Below are 17,716 nucleotides of genomic sequence, written 5' to 3' on the forward strand. Positions count from 1 at the left end.
AAGTCCCATATGGTCTAGCGGTTAGGATTCCTGGTTTTCACCCAGGCGGCCCGGGTTCGACTCCCGGTATGGGAACGTACTTTATTCACTTAAGATAATATGAAACGTCTCCCGTCTTGCATCGTCCCCTAACCAACCGTGTTTTTTTCGGCCCAGGACACTATTTTTGGACTTCCATATGGTGACATGTGAACCCCCTCTAGCGGTGAGGGAACACGTGTATACCTGCAATACACATTTTGGCCAGGAGACGGCGTCAATTTTTCGCCGAGATGGGGAGGATTCATCGTGTTTTTAGCCCATATGCTGAGAAGAGTTTTTGTTTCATACATCACATGGGAAATGGTCATGTTCATCGCAATGATTTGACCTTATTAGGTTACTGTAGCCACGCGTCTATGAGTTGTGACAGACACGCAAGGTGGGAGTCGTAGCTTTTACTTTGGCGGGCAGTGAGTGGAAGTATATGTATGTATAGTGGAATTGAGCGCTTGGCGTGGTGTGTCGTAATGTGCTCCCTGGGGCTGCAATGAAAACAACGCTAAACCCCCAAAGCCAGCCCCCTCCCTCCCTCCCTCCCTCTTCCCCCACCCCCCTCCCTCCCTCCCTCCCTCTTCCCCCACCCCCCTCCCCGCCCTCTCCACTCCCGCCTCCGGATTCACGGGGCTCGGCTCACAGTTTAGCGGAGCCGCCATGGCCGCCGTGGCCGCCCGACTGCTCTAGTCGCCCCGGACTAACGGACTAGCGGACTATTTGTTTTGCCCGAGCGGCCAAACCCAAAAGACAAACTTTTTCGCCTAGTTTGTATGTCCACAAAGAAGGATGCAGCCCCCACCGAGAAAGGTGAGTTTTTTTTCTTCCTCTCTGCCCCCCGAAACACACACACACAGAGTTTGAGAGTAGCCTTCGAAGCTAACGTTACTCGACGAAGTGGCGCATATTTAATGGTTGCCAGAGCACGACGGCAAGACGACACTTTCCTCCCCCCCGAGCACTCTTTCAGCTGCTTCTCGTCTTGGTTTTCCTCCCGCAGGACATTTTACGAGGCCCAAAGTCAAGAAAAGTAACTGGGAGCGTCTGACTTTCCATTGGGATAAATAGGCTCAAATGCTTCTCACTTGCGCACAGACGTCACTTTGCCAGGCGTTTATATTGCTGTATGACTTTATTATTTTATTGTTATTAGCAGTAGTAACAGTGGTTACTGTCAGCATGAACAAAAGCGAAGAAAATTCAGGACGATAACTGAAAGCGACTCGGCTCGGACCTTCAAGTCATATCGCATCTCGCACTAAAACTAGCGGACCGTGGCGAGGTAGCTCACTTTGTTTTTTGTTAGTTTTTTCCGTGTCGAACAAAAATTCCTCATGTTCCCCGAAGCTGTCTCGTCTTATATTCATGAACTTGATTTTTGAGAGTGGACCCTCTCTGGAACACATGACTGTCGTGGCCTAGACATTCAATCGATTGAAAGTGGGATGGCAAGCCTCCAATCCCGATCCTGGTTCACAGACCCATTGTACTATTGGACAGAGAGGGCCCGATCCTGTTTCGTAGTACAATTGGACAGGGAGGGCCGCCCCACCTCGCTAAAACCGTTTTTTTAGGCTATTTTCTTGAACTTTTGGGTTGGTTAAACAAGGAGAGTTTCTTTGGTTTTCTAGTGGTATTGACTGACTGGTGAGGATTTTGCTCCATTGCTCCAGGTCCGGGTCACCCAGGAGCTGAAACACACCCACGGCGAGCAGCTGAACAGACTGCACGTCAAACACCAGGCCGAGTGTGACCTCCTGGAGGACCTCAGGTGACTTTGCACGCCCGTCTAAATCCACGTATAGTATCCAAAATGCCATCAAGGAGATGTTTGAGCATCGTTATCGGGTCGATGGTGACTTGGTATCGTGGCAACGCTAGCTAGCGGATTCTTGCGTAAGAAAAAGGAAGAGTCCAAAATGTCTGCTTTATGCTTTCTATGTTTTTTTCTATTTGCATCGACTATTTCAATGGGGAACGATAGACTTTTGGTTAGTGATCATTACTGCGGAACTAACTCGTTAAAAGGCTTTCCAAATTTGGAGACTTCCAATGATTTTTCTTCATTTCGTCTTTTGCAGGACATTCAGCCTGAAGAAGGCATCCGTGGAGCGAGACTACGCGCAGGTAAGGAAAGGCTGGGAACGTCCACGACGTTGGTGTCCATCACACGACCTCCGTCAAAAGCCCTCCGCCGCCACGTCATCCGGACGTCTTTGGCCCACTTGGCGGCGTTGTGGCGTCACGTCCCCGTGAGGAATGTCCCGCGCTGTCGTGAAGAGGGGGCGCCTCCATAGCCCCCCATCCCCGCCTAATCGCAAAAATGTCTCCGCCTTTCAAATACTTTGACGCGCAGCGCCCGATTCGCCGACGACCCCGAGCGCTGGCGCGAATGGACGTCCGCCCGTGGGTCGCTCGGTTGACCAACGGGGAGCTTTGCCACGCGCATCACATCCGGCCACCGAGATAAATAAGCTCCTCTGTTTTGGGCCCTTTGGCGGCAGAGTCGGTCCGCTTTGCGGCTGGCAAAAAGAAAAAAGGGGGGGAAAGTGGCGCTCCTGGGCTCCGTCCTCCATCTTCCGCCCTCCGCTCCACATTTGTAGGCTTTTGCCGTCGCCTCCGTCCCGCCTCCGGGAGCCGGCTCGGCCTCGTCGTTGGCAGAGGCGCAAGATTTGAACACTCGCATCTCCGTTTGCCGTCTCAATCGGCCTTTTCATCCCGGCGAGTGGCGCGCTCCGACTTGGGAGCCGTAAACAATTGCTCTTTTCAAATGGTATTCCTCAAGAGCCGTCCTGGCAATTTAAAATTCCAAACACACGCAAATGTCTTTTTTTTTTATTTTTTATTTCACCGCTTTTCGGGGACGGCAAGGCTCTGAATACTTTTTGACGTAACGTGCTCACGCTGTTGCTAATCAATGAGAGTATGCATGCATAGTCTATTTGTTTGCGTTTTTTGGGTCATTCACACACCTGTTCTCCCTCCCCCCCAGGCCTTGCAGAAGTTGGCCAATCAGTATTTGAAGAGAGAATGGCCCGACAGCCCGTCGGAGCGAACCGATCACAGGTGAGGCCCACCGAATTGGGGGTGCCGGCCACTTTCGGGGTGCTTTCATCTCATCTCACCCCTCACCCTTTTCCTTTCTTGCTTCCCTTTGAAACTTTCTTTCCGGGTGCCGCCCCCGTGGCCTCGGCTGCGTAAATCAAGGCCGACTGTGTGTGTGTTTGGCCCAGGAACATGTATTGCGTCTGGAGGGCTTACCTGGAGGCTACCGTTCAGGTCAGCCAGTCCAGGATGGGCGCCTGCGACAACTACAGGGCGCAGGTGGCCGAGCCGGCCAAGACGGCCCGTCTGCAAAAGGAGCAGCAGCTGCGCAAGGTAAGGAGGGGAGGGGTAGCGGCCAGGCTCCCCCCCGGCCAGGCTCCCCCCCGGCCGGGCTACTTTAGCCCAGCCTCCAATGCCCGTTGCAGTGCACGGAGCGGTTGAGCGCCATCCAGGCGGAGCTGCAGGACAGCGTCAAAGACCTGAGCAAGAGCAGGAAGAGGTACCAGGAGGCGGAGACCACGGCCCAGGCCGTCAGGGACAAGGCCGACTTGGAAGCCAAGTAAGGAGCGGGCCACCTTCTTCTCCAAAGTATTTCACTGAAAATTAGCCCGTTGAGATCTGTCGTCCCCCCCCCAAAAAAAAAATTGGACCTGCCTATGGTCCAAAAAGTAGTCTGCGAATTTCTCCTTCCTCGTCCAGATCCAAGCTGAGCCTCTTCCAGTCCAGGTCTAGTCTGCAGAGGGCCACCGTCAAGGTACAAAGAGTCCGTCCCTGACGTCCGTCCGTCCCTCAATTTTGACAAACGGGCCAATTCTCGCCTGGCAGCTCCAGGCCAAGCGGAGCGAGTGCATCGCCAAAGCCAGCCGCACCAGGAACGACTACCTGCTGTCGCTGGCCGCCGCCAACGCCCACCAGCGCCGCTACTACCGCGAGGATCTCAGCCAATGCCTCAAGGTACCCTCCGCGGCGAGCCGGCCGGCCACTACCCACCGCCAAAGTACGTCGGGCCATCCGCAGGCGCTGGACGGCAGGATTTACGAGCAGGTGAAGGATTACCTGGCCTGGCTGTGTCGGACGGAGGCGGAGAGCGCCCGCGCCGTCGGCGACCACTTCCGCCAGCTCTCGGACAGCTCAGATGGGGTGAGAGAGGCGGCGAGGTGGGCCCCGCAAAGTCCCCGCTCACGTCTCGTCTCTTCCGTGGCGCCGTGCGTTGCAGCTCGTGCGGGAGTTCCATCAGCAGATGTTTGTCCAGAAGAATCCCATGTTCCAGAAGGCGGAAGACTTCTCCTACCAGCCCATCGACACGGACACGGTAAAGCGCTGGCTTCCGTCGGCTCGAGAGAGACAGAGAGAGAAAGCTTGTTTGGCCAAACCGCCCTTATCGAAGGCTGGTCGTAAAACGGCCGTCGCAAATTTCCTTTCCTGACCAAAGTTCAATGGCCTCTCCCGTTTTCATATCACGAGGCAGCACGTTCCTTCTTGAACACCGCGCAATTTGTCCGGGCTGCGAACGGCGCCGTGGTTCCGGTCGGCCGGTCCGACAAGCGGCCGCCTGTTCCCAAAGAAAACATTAACGGCCATATAAAGCCCCCGCCCGCGCCATCTCCCCCACCCCTCCCTTTGCCCAGATGGAGGGATCCGCCAAAAAGAGGCGAGAGCCGGGGATGGGGGGGGGGGTTTGATCTGGCCCCGCCCCTGCACCCGTGAAAAGGAACCATTGTGAGCCGCCGATGCCGTCACGTCCAAACATCTCGCTGGGAGTTTTGGCCCCCTCCCTTGTCGAAAGGTCGCCGAACTGCCGCGTCAATAAGTCGATGGCCGTGCCGCTATTTTCATAGCGCTGACGTCATGTTCTCAGGAAGGAATGTAGAGAGCCAGCCAGCGTTCCTCCTCTTTTTGTCGCCATCCCTCATGGCTATCAAGCGAGACATTTGGGGCCCTGCCAAAAAAAAAACACTCAAATGTTATCACTCGCTATTGACTTGACGCTGTTCCTTCTTTTGAACGGGCACAGAGTCCGAGGACATTTCCGGCGGCTCCGGGCCGTAGTAAATAGCTGCACATTTTTTTCTCCTTGGCAGGCCACGCACCTCATAAGGGAGAGCGGCACGGCGGAGGAGCACGGCTTGGATAAGGAGGCTCGCAAGTGGGCCAGCCGCGTGGCCCGAGAGTACAAGAGCATCGTCCACGCGCGACAGGTGAACCCCGGTGTCCCGTGGTGTCCCGTGGAGTCCTGCGGCTCTTTCGACTTGATTTTGTGACCCCGGCAGGTACTGGAGGAATTTGGGGCTCGGGAGAGCTCGGAGCACAACGGCGCCGAGCTGGAGGCCAAGATGGAGGTGGCTCGGGAGAGTCTGCGCAGGGCCGAGGTAAACCCGACACTGGCGCCACCTAGCGGCGGAGACTCGGGCGAAAAAAACGAAAAACAAACTCCCGCACATTATTACAGCGTACAATCCGTAGAATGAAGGAGCGGGGTTCCCGCCCCCGGGTGCGCGGTTAGCATCCCGGGCTTCCTTAGCCAAATGCAGAAAGGTTTTTATGCGGCTTCCCTAGACGGTGAAGGCCAAGGCCGAGGCCCGCCTGGACCTGCTGAGAGAGGCGGGCGTGGGCGTGGAAGCCTGGCTGCAGAGCGCCATGAACCAGGTGATGGAGGAGCTGGAGAACGAGCGCTGGAACAACCCCTCGCTTTCCGTAAGTCCTCCCGCCGTGGGCCGCCGGAGCCGGGGCCCTCGCTCCCGACCCCGCCCCCTAAGCGCCACGCCGCGCCGGCCTCTCTCCGGAAGGCCACGGAAGACGAGGAGACGGAGGACAGCGGCGAGGTATTGGACGACAGCGGTTCGGGCACCTTGAAGAACTACCCGCTCACCTGCACGGTGCTCTACTCCTACAAGGTGGGAGCGTGGCTCTCGGGGAAGAGGGGAGGGCTTGGGGGGGGTTCTGCGAGGTGAGCTCCAAACTGGGCTCCAAGCCAGCCCGATTTGACCGGCGGGCGCGGCATTTTCTCCGTAGGCCTCGCAACCCGACGAGCTGACCATCGAGGAGTGCGAGATCCTGGAGGTCATCGACGACGGCGACATGGAGGACTGGGTGAAGGTGAGGCGCCTGGCTCCTCCGACCTTCTCATCCCGACCGCCGCCGCCTGCGGTCTCGTCCCCAGGCCAGGAACCGCGGCGGGCGGGTGGGCTACGTCCCGGAGAAGTACCTGCGCTTGCCGTCCTCCAATAGCCTGCTTAGCGTGCTGCGCTCTCTGGCGGCGGCGGCGGACGCGCGCTCCTCCTCCTCCAGCAACTCCACCGAAGCCGAGAGCGAGCTTCCCGGAGGAGACGCGAGCGGTAAGACGGAAATTGGAGAGCTCTCAATTTCAGGCTAATGCTAACGGTCCATAAAAAGCGCGGCGCGATACGTCTGTAAATAGAGGGCATCCTTTGACGTCCGGCTCTTTAAATTTTTTTGTCTGGTCTTGACTCTGCAGTGTCGTTGGCCAAAGCACTGTACGACTACGCCGGGCAGACGGACGACGAGCTCTCCTTCCCCGAGGGCGCCGTCATCCGCATCCTGAGCCGGGAGACCCGCGAGGACGACGGCTTCTGGAAGGGCGAGTTCAACGGCGCCGTGGGCGTCTTCCCCGCGGTCCTGGTGGAGGAGCTGGCTCCCGGCCCCGGCCCCGTCCCCGGGGAGGAGCGAGCGCCGGCCCCTTCCCCCTCGGGGCCCCCGCGGACGCCCGCCGACTCGTCGCCCCGGTCGGACGACTTGGGCCGACCCCCCTCCTACCACAACGGGCACCGCCGGAGCTCCTTTGGCAGTAAGTCTTTGCGTGGCGTGGAGTCTAAGCCCCGCCAAGGGTCAAGAAACTAAAACGGGAAGGTGGACTTTTCAGGCTCGCCGCCGCCACAGCCGCCACACCCTCCACAGCCTCCACAGCCTCCCGAATACCCCGAGAGCGGATCAGGCAGCATCCGACCTGTAAGTAAGGCCCGTGAGCTCTTTTCTATGGATGGAAAAGTCTTGTAAAGCCCCCGCCCGTCTCCAGGTCCGAGCCGCTCCGCCGCCCCCCAAGCAGCAGCCCCGAGGGCAGGTGAAGCGGCCAGAGGAGGTGGAGATTACGCTGGTGTAGCCAAGACGGACAAACAGATGGATGAGGCTTTTGCCAGAAAAACAAATGCACGTGCCTCTCTCTCTCTCTCTCTCTCTCTCTCTCTTTCTCCAAAATGCGCCAGACCACCGCATGTGCGTGTGTGTCTGTGTGTGTCACACAATGAAGCACTTTTTTGGCCTTCTCTTTTGTCAGTATTTGTTCATATTTTCTCTACCAGCTATATTGGTATGAATATGTTGTCGTACTGCCTTGTTTAGCCTTAAATAGCCACCTTAGTGTCTTATAGAGATCCTTTTGTTTGTTTGAAATGGTTTACAGAGAGCTCAGAGATGGATCTTTTGACAAAGTATTTGCGCCGTTGTATGGATTCTTTTATCTGACCTTTTAGACTTTTAGGATTTAGTGTGCGCGATGAGTCAAAAAGAATCTGTCAGACTCGTTGCTGTTTTCTCGTTGATCTCCTTGAGATCTGAATGACATCAAACTTATTTTTTGAAGTTTGCATTTATATTCTTGTATGGGAATAAGGGGAGGGGGGGCGGGGTCTTGTTTCCCTGTTCCAAGAGCTCGACGCGCTCCTTTTTTTCCCCAACTTTGGTTCAGTTGTTGTTGACCCATTTATACACAAGGGGGGTTTGAAGCGTATTTATTGTGTACAAATCGACGTGAAATAAAGAATAGCTTCAATCCTGCTTTATTCCTTCATTCACAACCGGTCCAACCCGGTTGAAATGAATCTAGCATGTCAAGCGGTGGGTTCATTTCAACTCTTCCATTTGGAAATACAAGAACAAAACTTTGTTTCATGATATAGGAGATAATTCTGAATAATAAAAACAACTCCTAAAAGTTTGAAGTCGTGCACAGTCCCGTTAATGTTTGCGGGCGTCTTCTGGCTTTTCCTCCAGCTTCCTGTTTTATTTTGCCTCCAGCGGAAGTCGCAGCCCCAGCGAGCGTTCTCCCCGACGCATGCGCGCTTGACAGGTTGGTGTGGAGGGGGAAAATGGCTGCTTCGGCGGCAACGGCGACTCGTCCCTCTGCCCTGTGTCCCAACTACGCCGTCATTTGCTCCTTCCTCGAGCGCTACGGAGCGCAGCTGGACCTGCCCGAGCTGACCTTCCCGCAGCTGGAGCGATACCTGCGGGACACATCCTCAGGTAGGGCTCGGCATAGGAACCGGGGGAGGGGCAGGCAGCGGGAGCGGGCGGGGGGCTTCGCCATCTAGCCAGGAGGAGAGACTTCATCGTTGGTACCGCGCTAGCTGTAGCTGGGCTAGCTAGCCGCGCTAGCGCCGCTGTGTTATTGTGCGCTCGGCCCGCCTCCGACGCACGTTTAACAAAGGCGAGGCCCTACATTTGACGGAGTGCGTGTACTTTTTATGCTAGTACGTGGTTCCGCGGGTGTCCGTTTGGTCAAGGGAGTGCGTCTTTGGGTCACTTTATGGGCTTTGATCCCGAAGCTTTCTGCCTCCCTCCCTCCCAAACCCTCCCTCCCTTCCTCCCTCCGCTTGGCGACGAGCCTTTCTTCGTCGCTCCCGAACACGGAGAGCCGCGCACGGGCGTCTAGCTAAATGAAGCCCATTGCCCCGGTGACGCTGGGTGACGGGAGGCCGGGCCGGTGCTTTAAATGGCTACAAAGTTAGCAGAAAGGTGCACTTGAATCACTGTTGAAAAGACTCGTTGAAGTGGCGCTAAGATGCTCGGCCGCGTCAGTTCCGCTGCGCGCTTTCAAATTAAAGGCGCGCGCCAGCACCCAGTCAAATCACTTCCGCTGTAGCCCCTATAACCGGCCAATTTACGTCCTACTTTGGGCAGTTTAACGGAAAAGATGGTGGCTTGAATTGCGATGGCTCCACATTTTAAATGCACGTTTGCTAGCAGATGTCAGGGTAAACTGTCTCCGGTTTGCAATTGTAACCATGATTTGATGACCGCGAAAGGCCCGCCGGGATGCTTTCTCCGTCGATGGCGGCCCCCCTCCTGCGTTCATTTCCATGATTTCAAAACGCTCTCACCATTAACACCGGTGTCTGCCGTGAATTTCTTTGATTTTTTTTCAGTCCCCAAATTGCTGGTCGATCTTCACGTCAAGCTGCTGAGGAAAATCGGGAAGTCGGTGTCGGCGGACAGATGGGAGAAGTACCTCGTCAAGGTAAACGTCGTGATCGTTGGGGTGGACTCTCTGGGTGCCGTCGACGTCGGACGGCGCTCTGAGGACGACCTTCTGTTCCGGTGACCTCGCAGATATGCCAAGACTTCAACACGGCGTGGGCCTGGGAGCTGGAAGAAAAGGGCTACCGCAGCATGACGGCCGAAAGCAAGACGGCTATCCTCAAGGTAATGGGGCGGCGCGGCGGCGCGGACGGAGCGATCGCGGCTTACGCTGGCGGTCGGGCTTAAGTTAAGTCCCGCTTCCATCCGCGCAGTACCTGTGCGAGTGTCAGTTTGACGAAAACCTGAAGTTCAAGAACGCCGTCAACGAGGAGGAGCCGGACAAAATGCGCCTGCAGCCCATCGGCCGCGACAAGGACGGCCAGATGTATTGGTTCCAGCTGGACCTGGACCACAACGTGCGCCTCTACGTGGAGGAGCAGGACGACCTGGACGGCGCCTCCTGGAAGTGCATAGTCAGGTAGGAGAAGGGGGAAGACGGACGGACGTTCGTCCGTTCGTTCGTTCGTTCAGTTGACCGGCCTTTTCCTCCGCTTAGAGATCGCCAGGACCTGGAGCAAGTGCTGGCTCTCCTCAAGACGGACATTGATCCCGAGCTCTTGAAGAGAGACGCCAAAAGTCAACAAGACCGAGCGGGTAAATTCACAGCCATGCCGCCAACGAGGAAAATTGCATTCCTGCCTTCGTTTTCATTTCAGCCCACGCGAAGAAAGAGGAGAGCTCGTCGGACGAGGACGGCGACAAAACGGGCCTCCGCCCGTCGCCCGAGACGGAAAGCACCGCAAGAGCAGACGGCGCGGGCCGGCTCCCGGCGGAAAGCTCCAGGCGGACCGACGCCGCCGTTGAAGCGCAGAGCGTCAAAGAAGAGGTGGCCGACGAAACGGCGGCCGTCAAAGAAGTGGCGGCCGCCGTCAAAGAGGAGGCGGCCGACGAAACGGCGGCCGCCGTCAAAGAGGAGGCGGCCGTCAAAGAAGTGGCGGCCGCCGTCAAAGAGGAGGCGGCCGTCATAGAGGCCATCGTCAAAGAGGCCGTCATCAAAGAGGCTGCCGTCGAAACAACCAGCATCAAAAAAGAGGTGGCGGGAGCCGAGACGGGCGGGCCCGCTTCCCCCGAGGAGTCCGAAAGGAACCACGCCGCTGAGATCCGGCAACTGAAGAGAGAGCGGCGGGCCGAGGTCCCGCTGAAGAAGAGAGGCGTGAAAATGCCGCCGGTGTCTCCGCACCGGGACGACGACGATGCGCTGCGACGGATCCGCCACGGGAACGACCGTGTCAACGGTGAACCGGGGCCCCCGCCGGAGTCCGCTTTGAGCGCCGATCTCTCGGGATCCGCCGAGGAACGCCATTCGCCCCGTCGGCCGGAGAAGGTGACGCCGCCGCTCCATGAAAAGAGCGAGAAATTGGTGCCCGCTTCCGAGAAGGAGGGGGATTTAAACCGGGCCGAGCCCGGCCATAAAGACGCCCAATTGCCCGCCGACGACCACGTGGACGCCGTGGAGAAAACGGCTCGTAACTCAAAAGACCGGGCGTCCTCACATCTCGACGCCGCGGACGTAGAGCGTGGCTCAAAAGATTCCCAAGGAACAAAACCATTGGACGGCGCCAAAGAAGAAATGACCAATTCGGGGCGGGCGGAGAACCGTGCCGGCCGGCGTACAAAGGACGGTCCGCCGATTCCCGCGGAGGGGTCGCCGGAGAACAAAACCGCGAGCCGAGAGGAAGAGGAGGAGCTCGAAAGGGACTCGGCCGGGATCCCAGAGTCGGAAAGCCGCAGATCTCGAGAGTCGTCGTCGTGTCGTGACGCCGCCGATAGCCGGACCGCGGCGGCTGACGGGCGTCTAGCCGCGGCCCGGATGGACGGTGCGCCGCCCCGGACCGTGGAAGACGAGCCCGATCGTTCCAAACCCGTCCTAGAAGAGTTGCCGCGGGACGACGAAGGCAAAACGCCCCAGGGAACGCAAGGCGGCTCGGATCGGGCGCGGAGCCACCAAAACCGGGCTTCCGTGGAAGAGGACACGGAGGAGCGGGATCGTCCGGAGGGCAAAAGTCTGGCGGGATCCGTCGGGGCGCCACTTTCCAAAAGCCACGGGGACCAAGAAAGCGCGAGGGCCCAAGCCCCCGGCCAAAGCAAAAAGCCAGCAGACCACCTTGAGAAAGAGTTGGAAGATGGCCGGCGAGCGCCGCCGGACCTCCAAAGTCCGACCCAATCCGCCGTTGACAAAACGGCAACGGTGGAAGAAAGCCCCGCTGCCACTGCCTGCGGCGCGGAATTGGACGGTGACTTGTCCAGAGCCTCGGCCCAGAGCGAAGGAGGGGTCCCCCGGGAGGCGGACGTGGATGCGGAGGCGAAGGCGGATGCGAAGGTGGATGCGGAGGCAGAGGCGGACGTGGACGCGAATGCGAAGGCGGAGGCAAAGGTGGACGCGGAGGCGGAGGCAAAGGCGGATGTGAAGGCGGAGGCGAAGGCAGTGGATGGATGCAAAAAGGGAGGAGCAACAAAGAGTGGCAAGGCAGACCGGGATGCTGAGGCTTACCAAGAAAAGGATTCCCAGAGCCATCGCCTCACCCAAACCACCCGAGATTCTCCTCCTTCTCCTCCTCGTCCTCCTTCGTCGGAAGCGGCGCAATCTAAACACGTGGAGGAAGAGTCCCATCGGGAGGCCCAAACGCTCAAAGGAGCCCGGGACGGCCATCCGCCATCCGCCGACAAATCGGCGGACCCGGACGCCGCCGTCCAAACGACGCCGGCAAGCCTGTCGTCGTCGGAGAGCCGGCCGGACGCGCGACCGGAGTGTCGGCGGGCTTCCCCAGCGGACAAAACTTTCCAAAGCCCTTTGAGCACAAACAAAGCCAGCGCCCAAAAAGGGACGGCGGAGGAGAGCCACGGCCGGACAAAGGCCCAACGCTGGCCGTCGGAGGACGGGAGCGAGCGGGAGGCGCCTGTCAGTGACCCCGCCGGTGACCCCGCCAAAGGAAACCAAAAGGACCCGCAGCTCCTTCCCCAAAGCGGGGCTTCGGAAGCCAGCCACTCAAAGGGTGCCAACGTAGGGACCGAAAACCCAGAGGACCCGGGCGCCGTCGGGCCCAGAAGCCCAGGGGACCCGGACGCCGCCGCCGCCCGAGAAAGCCGAGTAAGCCACCGCGCCGCAGAGGAAGAGGAAGAAGAGCGGGCGGCCCAAAGCCCCCGCCGGCCAGACCCTTCCGACGGGAAGGATTCCTCCACGGACGCCGTGTCCGAATCGGACGGGGCCCACGCCGAGAGGGAGCGGAAAGGGGGCGCCCGGCGGAGAGCGGGGGCGGCGGCCCGCCGGCGCCGGGACGGCCGGGGGGACCGCCGGGCTCCGGCCGACGCCTGCCGGATGTCCCTGAGGCGATCGCCCAGGATATCCAGACACAAGGCGGCCGAGGTCCCGGAAACGGAGGAAGAAGACGATCCCAAAGTCCCCCCGGCCAAAAAGCCTCGGCAGAAGAAGGCGACGGACGAGGACGCCCGGCCCAAAGTCCAGGTGAGGCAGGCCCATCACTTTAGCCACCCGTGGCATCCGGCGCCGTTGCCTAAAGGCCGCTCCGCTTTGGATTCCCAGGCCAGAAAGCGAGGCAGGACGCGCTGGTCCGACCCTCCCCGCCGCCGGCGGAAAGGCTCGGAGGACGACCCCTCGGAGGAGGAGGACGGCGACGACAGCTGCGCCCGGGACTCGGACGAGAGCGAGGAGCGAGAGGATGACAGTGACGAGGACTACCAGCTGGAACGCCGACCCAAAAGACGGCGGCGGCGAGCCAGCTCCGACTCCCGCGCGTCCAGCGACGACGACGACGACCAGCTGCCGCCCAACGACGACCCGTGCAAGCGCTGCGGCCTTCCCAACCACCCGGAACTGGTGAGTCCAGACGTCATTCCTTCTCGGCGGTCGGTGCGTTGACTCCCTTTCGCTTTTTGGTTCTTCCTTCATTCCAGATCTTACTGTGCGACTGGTGCGACAGCGGCTACCACACGGCCTGCCTCAGGCCGCCGCTCATGATCATCCCCGACGGCGAGTGGTTCTGCCCGCCCTGCCAGCACGTACGTCGGCGCCGTCGTCTCCCGCCGGCCGTCTCCCGGGAGCCGCAAAATAAAGCGCTCCCTCGCGTACCTTTCCCGGTAGAAAAAGCTGTGCGACCAACTGGAAGAGCGGCTGCTCAAGCTGGACGCCGCCTTGAGGAAGAAACAACGGGCGGAGAGGAGGCGCGTCCTCGATCGTCCGTCCGTCCGCTAGGCTTTCTGTTCTGGCTCATCCTCGTCTGCTTTGCCTTTTTTTGCTTGCGTAGGAAGGAGCGGCTCATTTACGTGGGGATCAGCGTGGAAAACATCATCGCGCCCGCCGTGAGAACGCCGCCCAAACCGGACGGTAGAAGCGCCCCTTTTATAGACCGAGTCCTCTTTTGTCTCAGGCCGCGACGACCAAGGCGCCGGCGACGCAGGAGGAGGAGGAGAAGGACGAGGACGCCGTCGCCGCCGCCGCCACCGCCGCCACCGCCGTGCGGGAGATGACGGTGGAGGTGAAGAAGGAAGCCAAGCGGCGCTGGGGCCGGCGTTCCACCAGGGCCAAAAAGAACATCAGCTACAGGTTCGACGAGTTCGACGAGGCCATCGAGGAGGCCATCGAGGAGGACGTCAAAGAGGCCGAGGGGGGAGGTACTAGCCGGGGGTCTTTTTCCGTCCCGCCCGCCCGGCCGCCCGCCACACGCCCCCTCACGCCGTCGCGTCACGCAGGGGCCGGGCGCGGCAAGGACATGGCCAACATCACCGCCCTCCCTCCGGAGGGGGCCCGGGAGAACGGCCGGCCCCCTCGGCTCGCCGTGGGCCGGCGCAAGAAGAGGCGGCGCCGCCTCAACGACTTGGACGGCGACAGCAGCGCGGACGAGAGCGAGGACGAGTTTTGCCTCAGCGAAAGGTGAGCTTGGCCTCCGCCGGGCGTCCCCGGGAACAAAACCCCCCGGTGACCGTGACGCCGCGCCCGCCCCGCAGCTCCGGGGAAGACTTTGTGGCCTCCGACAACGAGACGACGGCCGAGACGGACTCGGAGAGAGGCGGTGGCGAGCGGCGCTCGGGCGACGCGTCCGGGCGACGGCGCAGCTCTCGAAAGCGGCGCCGACCCAGAGGCTACTCGGACGACGAGGAAGCGGAAACGGACGACGACGAAGAGGAGGAGGAAATGGGTAACTCTAAAAGTCTCCTACGGGACCGCACGGCGTGCACATTTTATGGGGGAAGGCAAAGCCCGGTTCCAATCAAGTTCTGGATGGGATGTTTGACGGTTTTGCGTCCCCTTGCAGCGAGCCGAAGTTCGGACGAGCACGACGACGATGACCTGGACGTGAGCCAGCGCCGATCGCGGCGGAGTCGCAAGTCTCAAGTCAACTATTGCGAGACGTCCGAGTCGGAGGGAGGGGCCGAGCGGGCCCGGGGCCGTCTGGGACGCCGGCCCGACAGCTCGGAAAGCGAAGGTGGTGAGACCAGAAAAATCCAGCGTCGCTGCCGCCACCGGTGACGACTTGAAGACGGCTTTTCTCTCCCCGAATAGTTTCCAGTTTCTCCCGAGATTCGGAGGACGGGTCCAGGGAGCGGCGCTCCAAATGGCCGCCGCCGGCGGACTCCTCGGGAGAGGACCAACGCGGGGCGGCGCGGCGGCATCACCGGCGCCGCCGCCGGCTGGCCCTCAAGCGGCGGAGGGCGTCGGAAGAGGAAGAGGGCTCGGACGACGATTCGGAGTCGTCGTCGTCGTCCTCCTCCGGGCGGCCCGTCCGCAAGCGCGTCAATCGCATCGACTCGGACGACTCGGAAGAAGAGCCCAAAGCGAAAGAAAAGAAGCCTCTCGAGGAGGACAAGGCGGCGACCGTCGTCGTCGCCGCCGCCGCCACCGAAGAGGTGAAAACCGGCAACAAGGACGCCAAGGACGAAGACGACGAAGATGACTTGCTGGGCGTCACTGACCTGGTGGACTACGTCTGCAGTAACGAACAATTGTAAAAAAAGACAAAAAGGACATCATGGTTGGTGTATGAGTTCATTTTTCATCCTCTCTCTTTTTTTATATATTCCCTGACATCTCTATGTATAAAAACAAACCAAAACAGCCACCATTCCATCAGGAAAACACTATTGCCTAGTTTTTATACAAGAATATTAAAGTGTCATGCATAAATATACAGGGTGTTCCAAAATGTTTGAGCCCATTTGGTAGGCCAATCATTTGGACCGTTTTTGTTGGAATAACCTCCAATTTTCACAGCCTGTGTGTAACGTTTGGCGTTTCTATCTTTTCAGGTTAACATGCCGTCCACTTGACATCTTGGAGTCTGCTCGGACTCGGTCACCCACCCAGGACAGCCCCCCCCCCCGTGGCCTAACTGGTTAATGCTGTGCCCTCGGAAGCTTGGAGCTCTGGCCGTGTGGATTCGCGTCTCGGCCTTGAATTACCAGCTGCTGGAAGCTCTTCTCTTACCAAGGGGAAGTCTCACAAGTATTAGAGTGCTCACCTAAACTCTTGGCTGCGAAAATTGGAGGTCATTCCAACGAAAATGGTCCAAATGATGGGCCTACCAAATGGGCTCAAACATTTTAGAAACACCCTGTATATAGACAATGTGAAGGTGGGAATGTATAGTTGCTGATCTAAAATTTGAGATGACAAGTTTTTGTACATTGTTCACAAAAACCATTTGAACTGCCATTTGTCTGTGAAACGTAATAGCCGCTGCCATCTAGTGTTTTTCTACAGTTGGAACCTCCGTCATTGACCGCGTCCACTCTTTGAGCGCCAGTTCGGCCCGTTTTTACAAATGAAAGGAATTTTCCAGTAAGACTTTGTTTTCTCCAAAAATGGTGTAAAGGCTATTATTTTCCATGTACAAACTTTTTAATAACTAAAGGAACTTGTTTTGGTACCATGGTGTCCGTGTCGTTCTCATGTTTGTGGTCACGTAGAGAAAAAAAGGTGCTGGGAAGGAGCCAATTTGGCGGTTCCCGAATTGTCGACGCCCGCTCTCATGACCGGCGGCGTTTGCGTCGGCGGGCGGCACCGGCGAGGTCGTCGTCGTCCGGGGTCGTGGCCTTCCCGCCGCGGAGGGAGGGGAGGATCTTTTCGAAGAGCAGGATGCAGCCGGCCACCCCTGGGGGGAGGGGCCACCGCAGAAGTGGTGAAGCGGCGATTGACTAATGGGCGGCGGTGGGAGGAGCCGTCGGCGCTCACCTGAGGCGGGTCCCAGCCAGTAAATCAAGCAGTAGTCCAGGTAACTGTGGCCAGCGCAGGGGAAGTTGACGGAGAACGCCAGGATGGGGTTAAACAGGGCCCCGGAAATGTTTCCGCCTGGAAACAAAGATAAGCACAGCACCCCCGCGTTAAGGAAGACCTTACCTGTCACCTTTCCCAACTGGCCTGGCGATCTCTGGCGAGGCACCACGTTGACGTGAATCGAGGAAAGGGCGTCGACGTCGGCCGCACTCACCCGCATAGGCCAACGCCGTGATGAGCGTGGCCATGACGTGCGCGCGGAGCCTGTCGTCCACCTGGCGCAGGTGGAGCGCCGCCGTCTGGACGGCGAAGGCGCACGCCACTTCCACGGCGGCGGCCTCCGCCACGGTGCCGCCCAGCGGGTCCGGGCAGCCCGAGTCCAGCCGGTGGGCGTGGTGCTCGGCCCGACCCAGCGAGCACACGGAGTAGAAGGCGTGGCGGGCGGCCAAGGCGGCGGCCAACTGTGCGCCGAGGGAGGCGAGGACGGCCGTGGCGGTCGCGGCGGTCGCGCTTCTGGCCCCGGCTCTGTCTTTGGTTCTGGTTCTGGCTCTGGCTTTGGCTCCGGCTCCGACCGAGGTCCCTCGCCACGCGCGCTCCAGCACACCGCAGGGGTTGCAGGTGGATTCCCGGAAGGACAGCACGTGCACGAGCGTGACTCCGTAGCCCAGCGTCAGACCGCCGGCCGGTCCCAACGAGCCGGCCTGGCCCAGCGCCTTGAGTTCGTGCGTGCAGTAGCAGAGCTGTAAGGTGGACGCCGCCTCCCTCCAAGCCGAAGCCGAAGCCGAAGCCGCTCCCCCCCGGAAGCAGCGCGCGGCCACGCTGCGGAGCAGCTCGCACAAGAGCACGACGCCGGCTATCGTCGCCACGGAGACCCAAGCGCCGTCGACGTGGTCGTCGTAGTCGTCCGCCATTGCGCCTACCTCGCCTACCTCGCCCTCTCCGCACGTCTTTCCTTCCCCAAGTCGGCCGGCTACTTTCAAACTTTGCACCCCCCCAGACTCCCTCCGCAGAGGGACACGTGGCAGCGCTTCACCGATAAGCATGATGGGAGATGTAGTTTTCTTTCCTCCCGTTTTCCTTTCCTTTCCTTCCAAACAA

The 17,716-nt window shown here is 59.4% G+C and overlaps 3 protein-coding genes and 1 non-coding gene across 5 annotated transcripts; 3 read left to right on the forward strand and 1 right to left on the reverse strand.

Moving 5' to 3' along the window:
- The first annotated feature begins 3 nt into the window (after nt 1-3).
- trnae-uuc (transfer RNA glutamic acid (anticodon UUC)) lies at nt 4-75 on the forward strand. The gene has a single exon. It is a non-coding gene; the product is annotated as a tRNA-Glu (tRNA).
- Nucleotides 76-655: 580 nt separating this feature from the next.
- LOC144067687 (F-BAR and double SH3 domains protein 2-like) lies at nt 656-7,864 on the forward strand. Of its 2 annotated transcripts, none has more exons than XM_077591513.1 (19): nt 656-843; nt 1,665-1,804; nt 2,115-2,160; nt 3,026-3,099; nt 3,267-3,411; nt 3,504-3,637; nt 3,778-3,832; nt 3,904-4,032; nt 4,096-4,218; nt 4,295-4,390; nt 5,160-5,276; nt 5,349-5,447; nt 5,635-5,772; nt 5,865-5,972; nt 6,091-6,174; nt 6,239-6,413; nt 6,554-6,883; nt 6,959-7,044; nt 7,112-7,864. In XM_077591513.1, the coding sequence occupies exons 5-19, from the start codon at nt 3,271-3,273 to the stop codon at nt 7,193-7,195; spliced, it is 1,899 nt and encodes a 632-aa protein (XP_077447639.1). In that variant the 5' UTR covers nt 656-843; nt 1,665-1,804; nt 2,115-2,160; nt 3,026-3,099; nt 3,267-3,270; the 3' UTR covers nt 7,196-7,864. The 2 variants fall into 2 exon arrangements, with proteins under 2 accessions (XP_077447639.1, XP_077447638.1); XM_077591512.1 differs by having other exon boundaries at nt 1,707-1,804.
- A 264-nt stretch (nt 7,865-8,128) lies between these two features.
- Nucleotides 8,129-16,271, forward strand: rsf1b.1 (remodeling and spacing factor 1b, tandem duplicate 1). The gene is made up of 16 exons (XM_077591529.1): nt 8,129-8,334; nt 9,237-9,328; nt 9,421-9,513; nt 9,603-9,808; nt 9,887-9,984; nt 10,047-12,853; nt 12,932-13,225; nt 13,303-13,407; nt 13,490-13,573; nt 13,657-13,698; nt 13,791-14,019; nt 14,098-14,278; nt 14,353-14,543; nt 14,661-14,834; nt 14,909-15,377; nt 15,652-16,271. The coding sequence occupies exons 1-15, from the start codon at nt 8,181-8,183 to the stop codon at nt 15,352-15,354; spliced, it is 5,196 nt and encodes a 1,731-aa protein (XP_077447655.1). The 5' UTR covers nt 8,129-8,180; the 3' UTR covers nt 15,355-15,377; nt 15,652-16,271.
- On the reverse strand, nt 15,378-17,591 carry aqp11 (aquaporin 11). Its single transcript, XM_077591526.1, has 3 exons — nt 16,833-17,591; nt 16,577-16,693; nt 15,378-16,496 (listed from the first exon to the last, which is right to left on the reverse strand). Exons 1-3 carry the CDS (start codon nt 17,527-17,529, stop codon nt 16,372-16,374), a joined length of 939 nt encoding a protein of 312 aa, XP_077447652.1. The 5' UTR covers nt 17,530-17,591; the 3' UTR covers nt 15,378-16,371.
- Between the last annotated feature and the right edge of the window lie 125 nt (nt 17,592-17,716).

This window comes from Stigmatopora argus, chromosome 22 (assembly GCF_051989625.1).
Source record: "Stigmatopora argus isolate UIUO_Sarg chromosome 22, RoL_Sarg_1.0, whole genome shotgun sequence".
NCBI lineage: Eukaryota > Metazoa > Chordata > Actinopteri > Syngnathiformes > Syngnathidae > Stigmatopora > Stigmatopora argus.

Excerpts from the sequence above, each read along its gene's own strand:
- LOC144067687 (XM_077591512.1), top strand. The coding sequence starts at position 823 with ATGCAGCCCCCACCGAGAAAG. Across the intron at positions 3,638-3,777 it reads AAGGCCGACTTGGAAGCCAA|ATCCAAGCTGAGCCTCTTCC; the intron begins GTAAGGAGCGGG and ends TTCCTCGTCCAG. Across the intron at positions 5,773-5,864 it reads GGAACAACCCCTCGCTTTCC|GCCACGGAAGACGAGGAGAC; the intron begins GTAAGTCCTCCC and ends TCTCTCCGGAAG.
- rsf1b.1 (XM_077591529.1), top strand. The coding sequence starts at position 8,181 with ATGGCTGCTTCGGCGGCAACGGCGACTCGTCCCTCTGCCCTGTGTCCC. Across the intron at positions 8,335-9,236 it reads CCTGCGGGACACATCCTCAG|TCCCCAAATTGCTGGTCGAT; the intron begins GTAGGGCTCGGC and ends ATTTTTTTTCAG. Across the intron at positions 13,574-13,656 it reads AACGGGCGGAGAGGAGGCGC|GAGCGGCTCATTTACGTGGG; the intron begins GTCCTCGATCGT and ends TTGCGTAGGAAG.
- aqp11 (XM_077591526.1), bottom strand. The coding sequence starts at position 17,529 with ATGGCGGACGACTACGACGACCACGTCGACGGCGCTTGGGTCTCCGTG. Across the intron at positions 16,694-16,832 it reads CACGGCGTTGGCCTATGCGG|GCGGAAACATTTCCGGGGCC; the intron begins GTGAGTGCGGCC and ends CTTTGTTTCCAG. Across the intron at positions 16,497-16,576 it reads CTGGCTGGGACCCGCCTCAG|GGGTGGCCGGCTGCATCCTG; the intron begins GTGAGCGCCGAC and ends CCCTCCCCCCAG.